Here is a 16,147-nt window from a genome sequence, read left to right as displayed (position 1 = left end):
AGCATAGTATGAACAAATAGTCAGGGATATAACACTCCACAACCAGTCGTTTTTACATTCATGTTTTTGTATGTATTACACAAGATATCACATGTCACAGGTATTAATTAAATCTAAAGGTAGCCGAAGTTTTCCCTTTTAAGGCTAGGTGTTTTGCTTTGTTTTACAGCCTTTGTGCTGAGCTAGCTAACCGGCTGCTGTCTCTGACTTCATATTTAGCACATAGACATGGAAGTGGTGTCAAACTTCTCATTTCAATCTCAGCAAAAAAGGGAACAATTACTTTTAAACAGGTGCAGATTTATTTAGGCATGTTTTGAAATGTATTATCTAACTCTATAACAGCATTCAGACACCATAGCAGTTTATTTCTGTGTGGGGTTTTTTAAGCTGTGAAACCTGTAAATGTAATATCTTTTATATCCTGATTGTGAACCTCGCTTAAATTACTTTGTTGTTTGTTAGTATTGACCAATGGTATTGACCCATTGTGGGGGAAATTTCTGTGTAGCAGCAATGCAGGAGGAGTCACCGACTCAAAGGAGACACGGGGAGAGCTGGGTTGCGTTCCGATAATCCAAAAATCAGCTCCTAAATTCTAACCCTATCTCCTATTCCTTGACCTCTGAGGGAAACGTCACGGGGTTAAGGGATAGTGGATAGGAGAATTCAAAAGGATTTAGGAGAAGAGACTGCGGGTGCTTAGAGAATCCGAATGCACTTTCACTATCCGACGTGTTTATGATGCGCCAGCGAACGTCATGAATGTGCGTCTGCTGCTGTGGGGAAACTATGGAAACTACAGTTTTCTATACAGCGGACTACAACATGGATGTTTAATAAGAACGAGGGACTCATCTAGAGACTCTGCACCGTGCTCTGATGCTGTTGCTTTATGCTTTATGAACGTGGACAACAGAGAAACATATTCTTCAGGACCAAAGTTGGAATTGAAATAAAAAAGGAAAGTGAAACTTATGCTCGTCACCCTCTCCCCCCGGTCCACATTAATACAAATGATCCCAATACGTATGATTGTTTGAACTATTAAAATATCTTAAAATAAATACAAATGTATTTATTATAAACGTTAGTCCTTAACATCTATCACTGTGTATATCACCATTCAAACATCTTTTAAAAGTTGAACAAACCCCACACAGCTCAGTAAAGACTGTGAGATGTTGACTTTATTTGATAATTTCAGTAAAAACTAACGTTCATATTTATCTTTTTGATTATAATACTGATGAACGTTCAGAAAAAAGCACTTTGGCAACTTACCACATACGTTTTAAAATGCTTAATAAGCACCATAACTTTCATGATATCATTTCTCCCATTATCGTTTGTGTCCGTGAACGGCCGACTGTTGAGTGACCGCAAATGCTGCGGCTGCAATGCATTGTGGGGCAGCATTTTCTCCTCTCCTTTCGGTAAGGGAGGTCCAGTGGTTCCTAAGCTAAAGGAGGTTATAAAGGAAGTTTGAAACCTCCTTTCCTTTCATTTGGAGAATTGGAACGGCACTTATCATGGCTGCCAGTGACGTACTCCGGGTCATTTCACTTGGTTAGGAAGGTTCCTAAACTAAATGGACTATTGGAATGGGCCCCTGGAGTGTCACGTTCTGTCTGTGTTGTGTTTTGTCTTGTCTTTTTCTGTCTTTGGTTTCCTGTTTTATTTTGTAAAGTGTTCACCTCCTGTCTTGCCTGTTGCTTTCTGTCTGTTTTCCCTCCCTGATTACCCGATTGTGTTCACCTGTGCCCCTGTGTTTTCTCCTCCCTCCTCACCTGTCTCTGGTTTGTTTGATTAGTCCTGTGTGCATTTAGGTTCTGTGTTTTCTGTTAGTCTTTGTGAGTTCCTTGTTGTAGTTGGACTGTGTTCACGGGGAAGAGTGTTCAGCTCTGTATCTGTAGCCTAGAAATAAAGGTATTTTCTGTTTATCTGCATTTGGGTCCTGCTTGCCTCACTCAACCCTAACATGGAGCTTTGATGTCAAACACTGATGGATTTATTTAGGAGCTTCGGCCGGAGAATTCACAAAACAAGTCAAAGAGTCAGAGGTTCTGACTTCACGGTAGAGTTGCCACGTCAATTCTGAAGAACTCTACCCCAGACCCATGTATTTAGCTAGTTCAGAGAGAATCATCAACATTGTGCATAACAAGATATAATCATAACACCTCCATCAGCTGACGCCAACAGGCAGGAACAGGGAGACAAAACACTGAGAGCACAGCAGCCAAGGTTACAGGTGCGTGTGCTCAAGTCAGGAGGACAGTATGAACTGATAAACTGGGTCAAAGTTATGGGCCTTGGAAAATATTTCCCCAACACCCATCACAGTATATGTTAGAACATCAAGTGTCTTTCATGTGGGAACTTAACAACACCTTGGCAAAGGGATCTTAAAAATAACAAAATACGAAATTATTAAAACGCAGACATCAATAAATCAGTAATGAAATCTCTCCTTGCAGATATTGAGAACAGGACACAATGGCAAAGCTTAGAGAAGGAGGACAGGATGTGGATTGTCCTTGTGCCCGGATGCTGAGGCTTTGAGCACGCAGAATGTGATCCGTTTATCCTTGAGGGTCCCAAACTCTTCCCAGACTAATAGAGGGGTGGAAAGACATGGGAGGTCTGCAGAGCCATTCAAGTCTCAGGTGACAAGTATTCTGCAGATTTGTCCCATGGTAGACAGAGAGCCACAAGGGCGAGCGTCCCTTGAATGTTCTCGAAATGTCCCTCACCCTGAGGAGTGTAGCGTTACACCTTCCAATTGTAGCCTCCCGGGCTCGTCCCAGAACAGAGACTCCTTTGAGAGGTGCTGCTGAGAATTTGGGAAGTCAGCCAATTGAAAAAGAAAAGGTTATCAGGGTAAAATCTAAAACAGAATTATGATGAGCAGCTCTTTAAACTTTGCATTCTTTGAAAATCATGTGAGCCTGGTTTCCTTTCACACATTCACACACAATTAGCATTGCTTAGTTCGTAGACATCAGTGAAAAATGCCACAGGGAAGAGCTTTGTTTTCCCCCCTTTTAAGCTTAACCCTCATTATTTAAGGACAATGTTAAACGCTGAGTTCTTTGTAGTGAAGATTTACCGTCTGTTTTGTGCAACTAATATCAGAAACGTTTCCCAAATATTTGATTGCTTTGAACCTTATTTTCTTTGCAATTCCATATTGCCTTTTTCGTTAATAAGTTAGTTTTACAGAATATGAAAGAATAAAGACAGTTGATCTTGTGACTCCCTGTAACAGCAGTGGTATGAGGATGATGTATTTCCTTGCAAGGAATCCTCCTTTATACACCTGCTGATTTAATTTCCCCTTTTCCATGATTTAAAGCTTTCTCAGGTGTGTACTCATTCTTCCTTTTTGTTGTGTTGCTGTCTTTATTGCAGATGGTGAGTCACGCCCTCTCTCTCAGTGAATAGCCGCCCTCACAAAGACGAAAGGATCTCAGCTCAGCCTGTAATAAAACCCTCTTCCTTCTGCACAGCGTGGAGAAGAAAGTGCCACTGTGGTATCTCTGGAGGCTGATAACTGGAGTGAGGCAGCGTTGAAGGATCATCTTTCACTCTGAGCCACTCACCTTTCATGCAGCGGACCCTGAGCCGGCTGTCGAGGCTGGACTGTCAGCACAGGGAGACTAACATCATCTCCTCTTCCTCATGAGAATGCAGAAGCACACATGAGAGAATAATCATGCTATTGTTGGCATAATCTTCATACAGGATTAAGGACACCTTACCTGATTAATTTTCACTTTTTTGGGGCCCAGTGGGGCCGTGTGTTGGGAACAGAGACAGCTGGTGTTGACTCTTCTGCTTTATGAGTTTTCATCACTGGCAGGGGGAGCCAGCATGGCCAAGCCTCTGCTGAAAATACAGCGCTATTTCCGGAGGAAACCTGTCCGATTCTTTTCCCTCATCCTCCTGTACCTGACTGCCGGGAGCCTCGTCTTCTTGCACTCTGGCTTCGTCGGGGAAAGCCGCTCTCCGGGCCAGAGGAGGCCGAGACTCCCTTGGTAGCTTCAGAGAAGGGAGGCCGGACTTCACTGTCAGACACTCGGGGGCTTGGCATCATGAGTCGAGTGTTTAAGGAGACTCGCCGGTCCGGGCGGAGGTACGGCCCTCCGTGGATGAAGAAGCCGGGACAGGAGGGCCAGGAGACGGTGCGCAGGGGGGGAGACTACACCAACAACTGGAACCGGGCCCTTAAAGCACGCAGCGCCAAAGATGTGGACGATGGAAGAGGTGGGTTACACAAACACTCCTTCACTACACTGTTTCAGTGGGATTCTTTTCAGCCTGACAGTTTTTCAAATTAAACCACCGATCATGTTTGAAACTAGTTATAAAATATGGTCCACATGTATCCCCTGTTTTCTCCACTGTAAGTTACCTATCAAAACAAGTACGATAGTTCCATGTGTGCTCACTTAATCAGATCAGCAAAGCGTAAATAGAATGTACTGGTACAGTATAATAAAATACATTTTAAATTAGGGAATAATCACAACATGCACCAGCAATCTCAAATATAATTGCAGTGTTGCAAGATTAATGACCTGCTCAGTGTTTACACCTGAAGTTTATGTAAAATAATTAGAACAATAATAATTACCCATTGTCGCTCATGAGAATATTGAAAAAACTATAAGTAGGCTTATTTAAAAACATTTGAATACAGGCTAATGTACAATGCATGTTCCCTGGCAACAGGCCACACTTGTCCCTCCAACACTTCACGTTAATATGAAATTGATCCAAAGTAATCTTGTAATTACAAACCACACTTCTTAATGGCTGAGGATTTCTGGTTGTAATTGGTGGTTGCAGAAGGTCTCTTGAGAGTGGAGTGAGATGATTATTATGATTAAGTCCTCCGTCTCGTCTCAGAGCGAATCCTTCGAGGGCCGAACCCGCAGAGCTTCATCTGCAACACAATCCCACACATCTAAATGACTTCATGATCACAGGATTTACAGTTTTTATCTCTCCTTTCGTTACTGTGCTACATCAAAATCCTGACAGAAATGGTTTACATGTAAACTCTGCTGGCCATGCGACATCTTACCGAGTCACAACACGTTCTCCGTCCTGAGCGACCAGCTCTGACCTTAGACTGGCACGACTATCTGTCTTTTTTCCTTAGCCAATGAAACATGATCAAATGAGCTCTCTATCGGGTTACTCTTCCCCCTCTCGGCTTTTTCTTACGCTTGTCAAACACTCTCTCCTCTGTTGGAGGAACTATAAAATATTAATAACATAGTCAAACAGTGTATTTCTCCGACATCTACTCAGAAGTAGCGCAAGGACCCCTACTTCTCTCACCATGAGGAAATACAAAATAGTTGTGTAACAGTTTAAAAAATAGACCCTTTCACTTTTGTTAAAAAACTCTGTACAATTAAATATCTTCATTTGTTTTGTAGTGAGTATACGTATAAACATACACTTTCAAGCACTCACACTAAATACTATATATAATATGTTAGTTGGATTATCATCACTGATTCTAATATTGCAATTGAGTTGGAGCACATTTTTGAGCTACTTGATATACTAATGGGCAGTTTATATATTAATCATGAGTTTTGGCACTTTCAACTTCAATCTTCTAAGTAACTCGGGTAGTAAGTCTATCTGTCACGTAAATGTAGTGGAGTAAAAACAATTGTAAATTTGTAGTTTGAAATTAGGGGCTGCAAAAGGTATGAAAAAGATAAAAAGGATATAGTCAGATTTCAACATTGTAGTTCAAGTACATTACAGTACATATACCTAATTTGTAGACGCTGTCATAGATACAATTTTAGTCCGCCAACTGAAATAAATAAAGCTCATCAATTGCGACCAAGTAAAGGCAGCATTACCAAAACATAAATCTACTAAGTTACAGTGTAATTCTATGTATTCATATCCACAGCATATATAATAGACACTGAGGAAACCATTCATTTCACCATAACTAATTGTGGTAATGTGGGGTTCTGGTTGATCTAAAGAGTGAAGGTGGATAATATAAATGTGTGTGTGTGTGTGTGTGTGTGTGTGTGTGTGTGTGTGTTGTGTGTGTGTGTGTGTGTGTGTTGTGTGTGTGTGTGTGTGTGTGTGTGTGTGTGTGGTGTGTGTGTGTGTGTGTGGTGTGTGTGTGTCGTGTGTGTGTGTGTGTGTGTGTGGTGTGTGTGTGTGTGTGTGTGGTGTGTGTGTGTGTGTGCTGTGTGTGTGTGTGTGTGTGTGTGTGCCTGTGTGTTGTGTGTGTGTGTGTGTGTGGTGTGTGTGTTGTGTGTAGTGTGTGTGTGTTGTGTGTGTCGTGTTGTTGTGTGTGTGTGTGTGTGTTGTGTGTGTGTGTGTGTTGGTGTGTGTGTGTGGTGTGTGTGCTGTGTGTGTGTGTGGTGTGTGTGTGTGTGTGTGTGTGTGTGTGGTGTGTGTGTGGTGTGTGTGTGTGTGTGTGGTGTGTGTGTGTGGTGTGTGTGTGTGTGTGTGTGTGTGTGTTTTCATAATTATTCATCTCACTGTACTCGGGGATAGACTCCAACCTCTCTGAGCTTAAAGAGTAAGCAAAAAAACAAATAAGTGATTCAATTGTATGTCACTCCCCTGAGTCACAGCACAGTGCCGTAGCCCGCTGCACATCAGAGTGTCGAGTATTAAAGAACAATGTTTTCTAGTGTATGCAGAGCTATTTTTTTTCCCCAATTCAGGGCAGGGGAAAATAAACATGTTTACAATGTATATTCAAGCTTTGGGTGGATGAAATGCAGGCCTCTCAGTCCCCCCCCCCCCCCTCCTGAAGCCTCACAGGACTGCCGCTGAAAGTGATGATGGAGTAATTAGCAGCTTCAAAGCATTCGTTTGCTCTCATACATCTAGCACCTCTCATTACTTTGCAATTTTTTTCTCTTATGTCCTCTTCTCTCACTGCAAATGCACTCTTTCCCACTGGCTATGAATTTAAATTGAAGGAATATTGCAGCATAACATGTCGACTGCGGCACATAAACACATTTCCACTGTGTGGTGCAGTGGCACAGAAGCATATACTGAGGGAAAACAGGAGAGGACTGGGAATACAGCTGAACCACTGCTGACTCTTGTTAATATGATCAACCAGATGCAGGGTGGTTATTATATTGAAAGATATAAAACAGGGTGCATCTGTGTCGTCTATCCTTTTCCCTCATAGTATAAAGACCATATCAAATATTGTGTATGTAAATCAGCGTTTCCCTCCATCATAAAGCAGATTATTTTCCAGACCACATGCTGCACAAATGTAAGCCTTTAGTCCACAACTATTAAGGTAATGCTATGTCCGGGGCTCAGGGGGGTAATGGCACTACACAGATGGCGAGAGGTTTGTTTGTTATAGGTATAGTAGAGCCAGCTAAAGTGACTGGTGTGTTTTAATGAGAGGGAGGAAGCTGTCTCGCTCTGCAGAGGTTCACTGGAGCCCAGCCCCCACACAGAGAGCACAGTTACACTTACAGGCCACTAGAAGGGGATGTGTGTCTGCCCCAGTTTGGACTCCACATGTGCTCTTTTACAAGTACATTTACTCAGGTACTAGTACAACTCTGAGGTGCACAACCCCTGCAAATTGCATGAGTTTTTACTTTTATGCTGCTTTAATTTCTACTCCACTACAATTTTTATATATATATAGCACCAAATTGCAACTAACCTATATCTACTGTCACATTTCACATTGAACATGTGCTCTTTTATTAAATAAACTAAACGCTTTCATTTTTAAGTTGTGAGTTTAGTGTTTTTGACCCTAAGAAAACACTGATGCACTAATCAATAACAATAATCCACAGCTCCTCTCTCTGCCTCCAGAGGCATTTAAAGAATATATATCCCAATGAAGCCCCTCCCCCCACGCTCAGGCCCAGCACCACCCCAAAGCAGTAATCCTAGCGGAAACACTGCTTAATATACATCAACTAAATGATGGTGTATTAATCTTTGATCACCCAGGAGGAGCGTACTAAGGAATATAAATAAGTTATGCCTTTACCAGCTGCAACATTATGATATTAATAACACATAATGCATACAGAACTATTATTTAGTAATATAATATGCATAATGAGTACTTCCATCTTTTGTACTTTGATTTACTTGTTTGTTTGATGATGCAAATACTTTTACTTTATTGCTATTTTGAATGAAGGACTTTTACTTGCTGCAGTATTATAGTTTCTCAACACTTCTTTCCCTGCTTGATGTTTCTGCACTGTGTCAACATGTGAGGAAGACACCGAATGTTTTCGTCTGTTTGACACGTTATTTTGACTGTGTTGTACGGCAGCTGAAGGAAGTGTAATGTGTATATCTCTGTATTTTATTTAGAAAATATGTCTGTTTTTTAAATACATGACCTTGTTCTCTTTTTCAGCAAAGTACATTGGCTGCCACATCGATGACACACAGAAGCGAGCGCTGAGAGGAGTTTCTTTTTTTGACTACAAAAAATGACTGTATTCCGTTGCCAGGACAACTGTGCAGAAAGGTATGGCAGCAGCAAACAACAAGAAAACAAGCGTTCATTAAATATCCTCTCTTTTTTTATTTCTACTGTTACACTGATATAATAAAGTAGAGCCATAGGCTGTATAGAGCAAAGTGCTTGTCATCAGTTTTTATCCTTGTTGAAACACTACGCTGAAGAATAACAGCACTGTGCTTTAATAACATGGACTATAGGACAACATGTGAATAGACTTGTATGGGGTTGTTATTCTTGGTTTGGGCTGTGCCCCTTTGTGAAATGAAGGAAAATCTTCATTATATTTTACACAAAGCTATCTGATATTATCTTAATAAGAAAAGCATTTTGAACTGAGGTTTACAATCAATCAATCAATGTTTATTTATATAGCCCAATATCACAAATGTCACATTTGTCTCAGTGGACTTCACAGTTTGTACAGAATTTCAGTATGACAATACGACACCCTCTGTCCTTAGACCCTCACATCGTACAAGGAAAAACTTCCGGAGAAAACCCACAGTTTAAAGGGGGAAATGGGAGAAACCTCAGGGAGAGCAACAGAGGAGGGATCCCTCTCCTAGGTACGGACAGACGTGCAATAGATGCCGTGTGTAAATTGAAAAGATAATACATTTTACAACATAGGTAGACCAAATGTTTGGAAATGCATGTGTCTGTAATAAGAAGATGAATCCACGAGGATGTCAACAATCCTGTGGGAGCATCAGGGAAGTAGTATGATGAGTCAGGCAGGACCACAGTGATAGGTTCAGCCACGACTCGAAGTCCAGGACTCAGATCAGGACTCAGGACTCAAGATCAGCCTCGACTCAGGATCCCGGCGTAGATAGACACCAAAAAGAAATTTGGGGGTAGCTGGGTTATTCGGAATATGAGAGTACACAGGTACAGACAGAGAGAAGGAAGAAGTAAGGTGTCCCCCGACAGTCTAAGCCTATAGCAGCAAAACTAGGGGCTGAATTATAATAATACAGAATTGAAGTAAGTACACAGCAGAAGACATGCAATCAGAAATCATAATATCTAAGAACAAGGGCAGATAATTAGAAATATTGATAATATGACAAAAGTGAAGTGATTTAAATAAAAACACAAACCCTAAAATATGTAATAATTGTAGTAATGTAGTATGGATGGACTTTTTGATTTGGTCATTAACCTAGATGTGTGAAGCGGGCTGGGATGAGGATCAGCACCTCCAAATCTGAGGCCATGGTTCTCAGCAGGAAACCGATGGACTGTCCACTCCAAGTAGGGAATGAGTCCTTACCCCAAGTGAAGGAGTTCAAGTATCTCGGGGTCTTGTTCTCGAGTGAGGGAACAATGGAGCGTGAGATGGGCCGGAGAATCGGAGCAGCGGGGAGCGGTACTGCAGTCGCTTTACCGCACCGTTGTGACGAAAAGGGAGCTGAGCCAGAAGGCAAAGCTCTCTGTCTACCGGGCCATTTTCGTTCCTACCCTCACCTATGGTCATGAAGGATGGGTCATGACCGAAAGAACGAGATCGCGGATACAAGCGGCCGAGATGGGTTTTCTCCGCAGGGTGGCTGGTGTCTCCCTTAGGGATAAGGTGAGAAGTCGGTCATCAGGGAGGGACTCGGAGTTGAGCCGCTCCTCCTTCGCGTCGAAAGGAGCCAGTTGAGGTGGTTCGGGCACCTAGTTAGGATGCCACCTGGGCGCCCTCCCTAGGGAGGTGTTCCAGGCACGTCCAGCTGGGAAGAGACCAAGGGGTAGACCTAGGACCAGGTGGAGGGATTATATCTCTTCGCTGGCCTGGGAGCGCCTTGGGATCCCCCAGTCAGAGCTGGTTGATGTCGCCAGGGAAAAGAAAGTTTGGGGCTCTCTGCTGGAACTGCTACCCCCGCGACCCGACCACGGATAAGCGGGAGAAGATGGATGGATTAACCTAGATCAGGGGTGCCCAACCTTTTTTGAACCGAGAGCTACTTTTAAAGTTGCCAGTCTGCCGAGATCTACCAGTCCAAATAGAGAGGTGTAGTTACTGACAGCCTACTACCAGGTAAATACACACTTCTACTTGTATAAAACTGACCTTTGTACAATGAATACTTCATAAAATACTGCAGATCCTTTATCTTACCTCTTTCTAATCTACACACATACAGGTATTTAACTGAAGTTACACAACAGTGTTGTTGATACAGAGTTGGAGTTTATTCACACGTCACAATACAGTGGGTAATGTTTTCAAGAAACATTGAACAGTGCTGCCACATATGACACAGGGAAAAAAGAAAAGACTCTGAACCCTTTCTTTGCCATTATATAAAAATAGTGTTGCTACAAAAGTATAAATTAGGCGTACTAATAAGACAACTCAGATCTGAAGCTACACAGGAATCTGCTGCCAAAGTGCAATAAAAAAGACAACATTAATAGAATCAAACCCTTTTTTTGTTGCATTTTAGTAGAGTATAAAAAGAAATGCCTTTAAAATAGGATGCAAGCAACACTAGTTTCTTAACCTGAATTGATAATAGACTATAATCAATTTAAGTTTGCATTCTTATACCATTTTGTACAATAATTATAATGAATAAGTTCAAACAAACTAAAACTTACAGCTGATTAATAACGGTATCTAACTTGAGTTTTTATTATATCAAAAACCTGTTGAAATGCTACTGTTATTTTTACTGTCCCCAAAAAGCGCGTCGGCAGCCAGGAATGCTTCTTTCACAACTTCGCCGTCTTTGAAAGACTTCATGACACGATAAGATGCTATGGTATTCAGCCTTGCTCTTGTTGTTGGGCCTGGTGAAAATGGACTGCTGTGCATTTAGCTGTCCTTTCAGGCCCCTCCCCTTTTGGGAGCGTAGGGCAGAATTACCCCCTGATCCCAATGGAAGCGTCTGCGCTGCGGCTGCGCCGCGCTGCGACCTCCTCCTGCGTCCTAACCCACCAGGCGCGTTTCAAAACGTTGCGGAAGCGGAGCGTCGTGTGTGCAGCCTCGCAGTTGTTGGATGAACATTCCACTTCCTGCCTGCGCCGCGTCAAAAATAGGATTCATCCTATATTTTAGAAATTCCTTGCAGCGAGGAGCTTCTGGGACGCTTCGAGCCGCGGCGCAGCGTGTCTGGTGGAATAGCACCATTGACTAGAGTGGTCGCGATCGCTAAAAACGCCGCAGCGCAACGCAGCGCAGACGCTCCTGGTGGGATTAGGAGGTTAGGAGGGAATTCCGTCTCGTAGCGTTTGTGCACTGTTTTGAAATGCCGCTCCTAAATTACCATTCTTCGATAAAGCCACGCTCGCATTGCAGATGAGACAGATGGACTTTGAATTGGAATAGATACAGAAATAATCATCCTCCCACTCGGAGTGAAAATTATATATTTTGGGCTTTTTTGCTTCTGCCATAATTGCGGTCTTGTGTGTGTGCGGACTGTCACTCCTGTTGTTGAGTGTTGACACCATGGTTGACACGGACAATGTCAGCGAAATAGTGCCCACTGCCCTGCCCACCAGCCACGCCCCGACACATGGGGTCACGCCGGCCAATCACAAAGCTTTGATGCGTTCAAGTGCATTATTCTGGCACAGGAAAATTATGTTAAAGGATATTAAGATAAAACAGAATATTGTTGTTCTATTTTTAGACACATCTCGTGATCGACTGGGAATCTCCCCAGATTCCCAGTTGACTGGTTGGGCACCCCTGACCTAGCATTTAGACACTAGGGCCGTAACGGAGCCTACACACGGCGGCGTGCGTTGCCGCTTGGCGGTGGGCGTGTCTTGAGCTTGGGGAGTCAACGCGAGCAACGCGACCAACAACCAATCACATGAATGTCCCGCCCCGGACATACAAAACAAAGCATTCATGCCACATCCATGCTGGCTAAATATACTGTCTATGCTTGCTAGCTGTCCATTCAAACGAAGTACACTGGATATAAAATCCCCAAACAGACGAAAACCTACCAGTTTCACCCACTGTCTCTGCCACCTCCCCCCATGCCTGGCTCCTCCGGTTTGTATCCCTGTATGTAAAGAGGGACTGGTCATATACCGGGTGATTCCCTATCGCCACGATAATTTCTCCTCCATTTTTTGACATATGGGAAATAACTGCGGTCTGGCTCTCCCAACATACACACGGTTTGATTGGCTAGCGCTTGTACTGTCAGATTTGCATACGCGGGATTTGATTGGCTGACGCCTCCGTCGAGGCGGCAAAAGTAGAACATTGCTCTACTTTTGCAGCGAGCACCGCGAGAGAAGCTACGCTTTGCTCCCACAATGCAGTTCGGCCAATCGTGACGTCACCCCATTCCAATAGAATGGGCAGAAGCGTTGAAGCGGCAACGCACGCCGCCGTGTGTAGTGGCCTTCTGGTGGTTATTTGCATGGAAATATTGCCTGCACACTGACAAATGCAATAAGAATCTATTTATTCCAGGTGACATGATAGTGACACTTCCTCTGGTATATTGCACATTGAATCAATCAAGAATGTCCTTTTCTCTTTTTGTCAGTATGCATGTCATTTTTCTATCAAATGAATATGCTGATTTGAGCCCAACACTGGGACATTTTCTTTTGAAAGCCTGTATTCAGGAGTGCCACCCCTTTTACAAGTATTTTTGCCCTGTGGTAGCTGCCTGCTTTATTTAGTTAATAGTCCAGCGGTTTGCAGATTGAATAGAAAAGTCATCTGAGGGTCAGACCTCATGGACCAACATCAGCGCTCAGACTTAATCATGCTCTTAGGGCTGATTGGGAGCAAATACTTGCAGCCAGGCTCCAGAAATCGTGCAGACCTGTGAATAGTATTGGCCTCACCAGGTCTGTAGAAGAATCACAGCTCCTATATCAGCTTATTATTACCCATGGTTTTTAAAAAGACTTGTTTAACCGTCATATATTAGTGTAGTTTAAAGGTGGCCGCATGTATTTGACTATATAGAACAATTCATGCAATATTGTAACTGCTGCTGCAATTGTATTCAATCATTTTCATTTATGTATATGTTTATTTTTTATTTATTTTTATTATTTATTCTACTGTTTCACAATTAGACAAGAAAAAAAAAACTCTTAGAAAAAGAGAGGGCATAGCTTATACAGGAGTAGCCCTCTCGTTAGTCATCCTGTTGCAGGATGAAGTAAAAAAGATAATTCCGTTATTAAATACTCACACAGATAAACAAAATTCTATATACATACATACATACATACATACGACATACGACGGGAGAACTGGGTGGGACTTTCGGAAACAGTTCTAAATTGGTTTGAATCCTACTTAAGGACAGAAAACAACTTTGTTTCTATAGGGTAAATACACATCTGAGTTGACAAATATGACATGTGGGGTACCTCAAGGCTCCATCTTGGGGCCTCTTCTCTTTAACATTCTACATGCTACCACTGGCTCAGATAATGAAGAACAACAAAATAAGTTACCATAGCTATGCAGATGACACACAAATTTACGTAACAATTTCACCAGGAGACTATGCTCCAATTCAAACACTGAGGTAAGTGCATTGAACAACTCAATGACTGGATGTGTCAGAACTTTCTCCAATTAAACAAAGATAAAACTGAGGTAATGGTTTTTGGAAGCCAAGGCAGAACGTTTAAAAGTTAGCGCTGAGCTTCAGTCTGCAATGTTCAAAACAACAGATAAAGCCAGAAATCTAGGTGTAGTCATGGACTCTGACCTGAGTTTCAACAGTCACATTAAAACTGTTACTAAATCAGCCTACTATCACCTAAAGAATATATCTAGGATTAAAAGACTAATGTCACAGCAGGATTTGGAAAAACTTGTCCATGCTTTTATCTTCAGTAGACTCGACTAATGTAATGGTGTCTTCACAGGTCTCACTAAAAATCTATTAGAAAGCTGCAGCTGATTCAGAACGCTGCTGCTCGAGTCCTCACTAACACTAAGAAAGTGGATCACATCACTCCAGTTCTGAAGTCTTTACACTGGCTTCCTGTGTGTCAAATAATAGATTTCAAATACTGCTGCTGGTTATTAAAGCACTGAATGGTTTAGGCCCAAAATACATTTCTGACCTCCTGCTAAAATGATGTAACCATCCAGATCTCTCAGGTTCTTCCGGGACTGGTCAGCTTTCTGTCCCCAGAGTCAGAACTAAACCATGGAGACGTTCAGTCTTATTATGCCTCCAAATATCTGGAACAAACTCCCAGAATACCCTGCAGGTCCGCTGCAACTCTGACTACTCTTTAAATCCAGGCTGCAAGATCTTTTCTTTTTGTTCGCTGCTTTTAAGTGTACTTATTAATATCTTAAACTGCACTGTAATCTTTTATCCATGTATTTTTTCTTTTAATGTTTATTTTATTAGCTTTTCTTTTTTAATGACTGATTTTATAATGCCATTTTCTTAATGTCTTTCATTTTTTGTAAAGCACTTTGAATTGCCCTTGTGTTGAAAAGTGCTATATAAATAAACTTGCCTTGCCTTGCCCTTACCTACATACCTTTATATACAGTCTATGATACATACTATCATAACATACATTACATTACATGAATCATACATACATACATACATATATACATACATACATAATACATTACATTACATACATAAACCCATTTATAGAATTAAAACATCAGCATCAAATCAATGTTTTTTGTACGGGATACAAGTTTACGTTTGCTCCAGTTTTGAAAGCCTTCATGTCTCTGCAAATCTCCTCATATTTCCCCCACATCCTGTCTCCCCCCTCTCTGCTACCTCACCCCATCTTTCCTCCACCTTTAACCAGGGCTTTATCAAATGCATTGAATTACACAGACTGCGTTTTCAAAGAGCAGAAGATAGGAACGGAGGGAGACGCTTGTTTTCAGCTCCTTCCTCATATAGCTGCTTGCAACCTGCTCGCCTTCTCTCCTGCAGCGGGTTCATATAAACAGACAAATAAATGGCGGGGCAATAGCAGGGCTCAGAGGATTGGGTTTGATTGATAGCCCAGGGGATTTGTGTGAGGGGTGTGTTAGGCTTTTAATTGCACCCCAAAGGCCTCTTGGGAGTAAATCCTTCATGCAGCAACAGAAAGGAGAGAAGACCACCGTTGTCAAGTATATTTATACTTGCCTTACATCATCTTCACCACAGTTAGATGTTATTCCAGAGAAGATGTATTTTCATCTACACAGCATCCTCCACCGTTTGGTTGTATTGATCACTGCGTATCCAGATGCTCTGAATGATAATCTGTATTGTCATGAGGAGGATTAAGACACATCATCACGAGGCTCAGAACAATCACTTAAAGCTCTCTCTCCTTTGTTTACTAACCATGGCCATGCCTTTTTTCCCCTTTCTCTTCCCCTCCAGAGGGTACATGTACGCATGGCCCTGGAGTTCGGAGCGGAGTGCTACTGCGGTCACAAGATCCAGGCTCCCAATGTTTCCGGACAGTGTGAATGCAATATGGAGTGTAAAGGAGAGAAGAGCAACCCTGTGTGGAGGAGCCAACCGACTGTCCATCTACAGGCTGGAGCTGAGCCATGAGTCTGCGCGCCGCTGTGAGTGTGACTCTGCGACAACTACACACCCCTGAGTCTGTCAAATACACAAAAGAGAGCAATTCAAT

General features: G+C 42.4%; 1 protein-coding gene across 1 annotated transcript in view; it reads left to right on the top strand.

The window, feature by feature from the left end:
- wscd2 (WSC domain containing 2) overlaps nt 1–16,147 on the top strand; it is a 47,849-nt gene that overhangs the window by 21,063 nt on the left and 10,639 nt on the right. The window contains 7 exon segments of the mRNA XM_034238425.1: nt 3,415–4,021; nt 4,024–4,269; nt 8,426–8,494; nt 8,497–8,539; nt 15,889–15,904; nt 15,907–16,011; nt 16,013–16,079. Of these exon segments, the coding sequence (XP_034094316.1) occupies nt 3,877–4,021; nt 4,024–4,269; nt 8,426–8,494; nt 8,497–8,539; nt 15,889–15,904; nt 15,907–16,011; nt 16,013–16,079 (691 nt within the window). The 5' untranslated portion in view covers nt 3,415–3,876.

This window comes from Gymnodraco acuticeps, unplaced genomic scaffold (assembly GCF_902827175.1).
Source record: "Gymnodraco acuticeps unplaced genomic scaffold, fGymAcu1.1, whole genome shotgun sequence".
Classification (NCBI taxonomy): Eukaryota; Metazoa; Chordata; class Actinopteri; order Perciformes; family Bathydraconidae; genus Gymnodraco; species Gymnodraco acuticeps.
The sequence above is the reverse complement of the archived record's forward strand: the minus strand, read 5'-3'. Positions and strand labels throughout refer to the sequence as shown.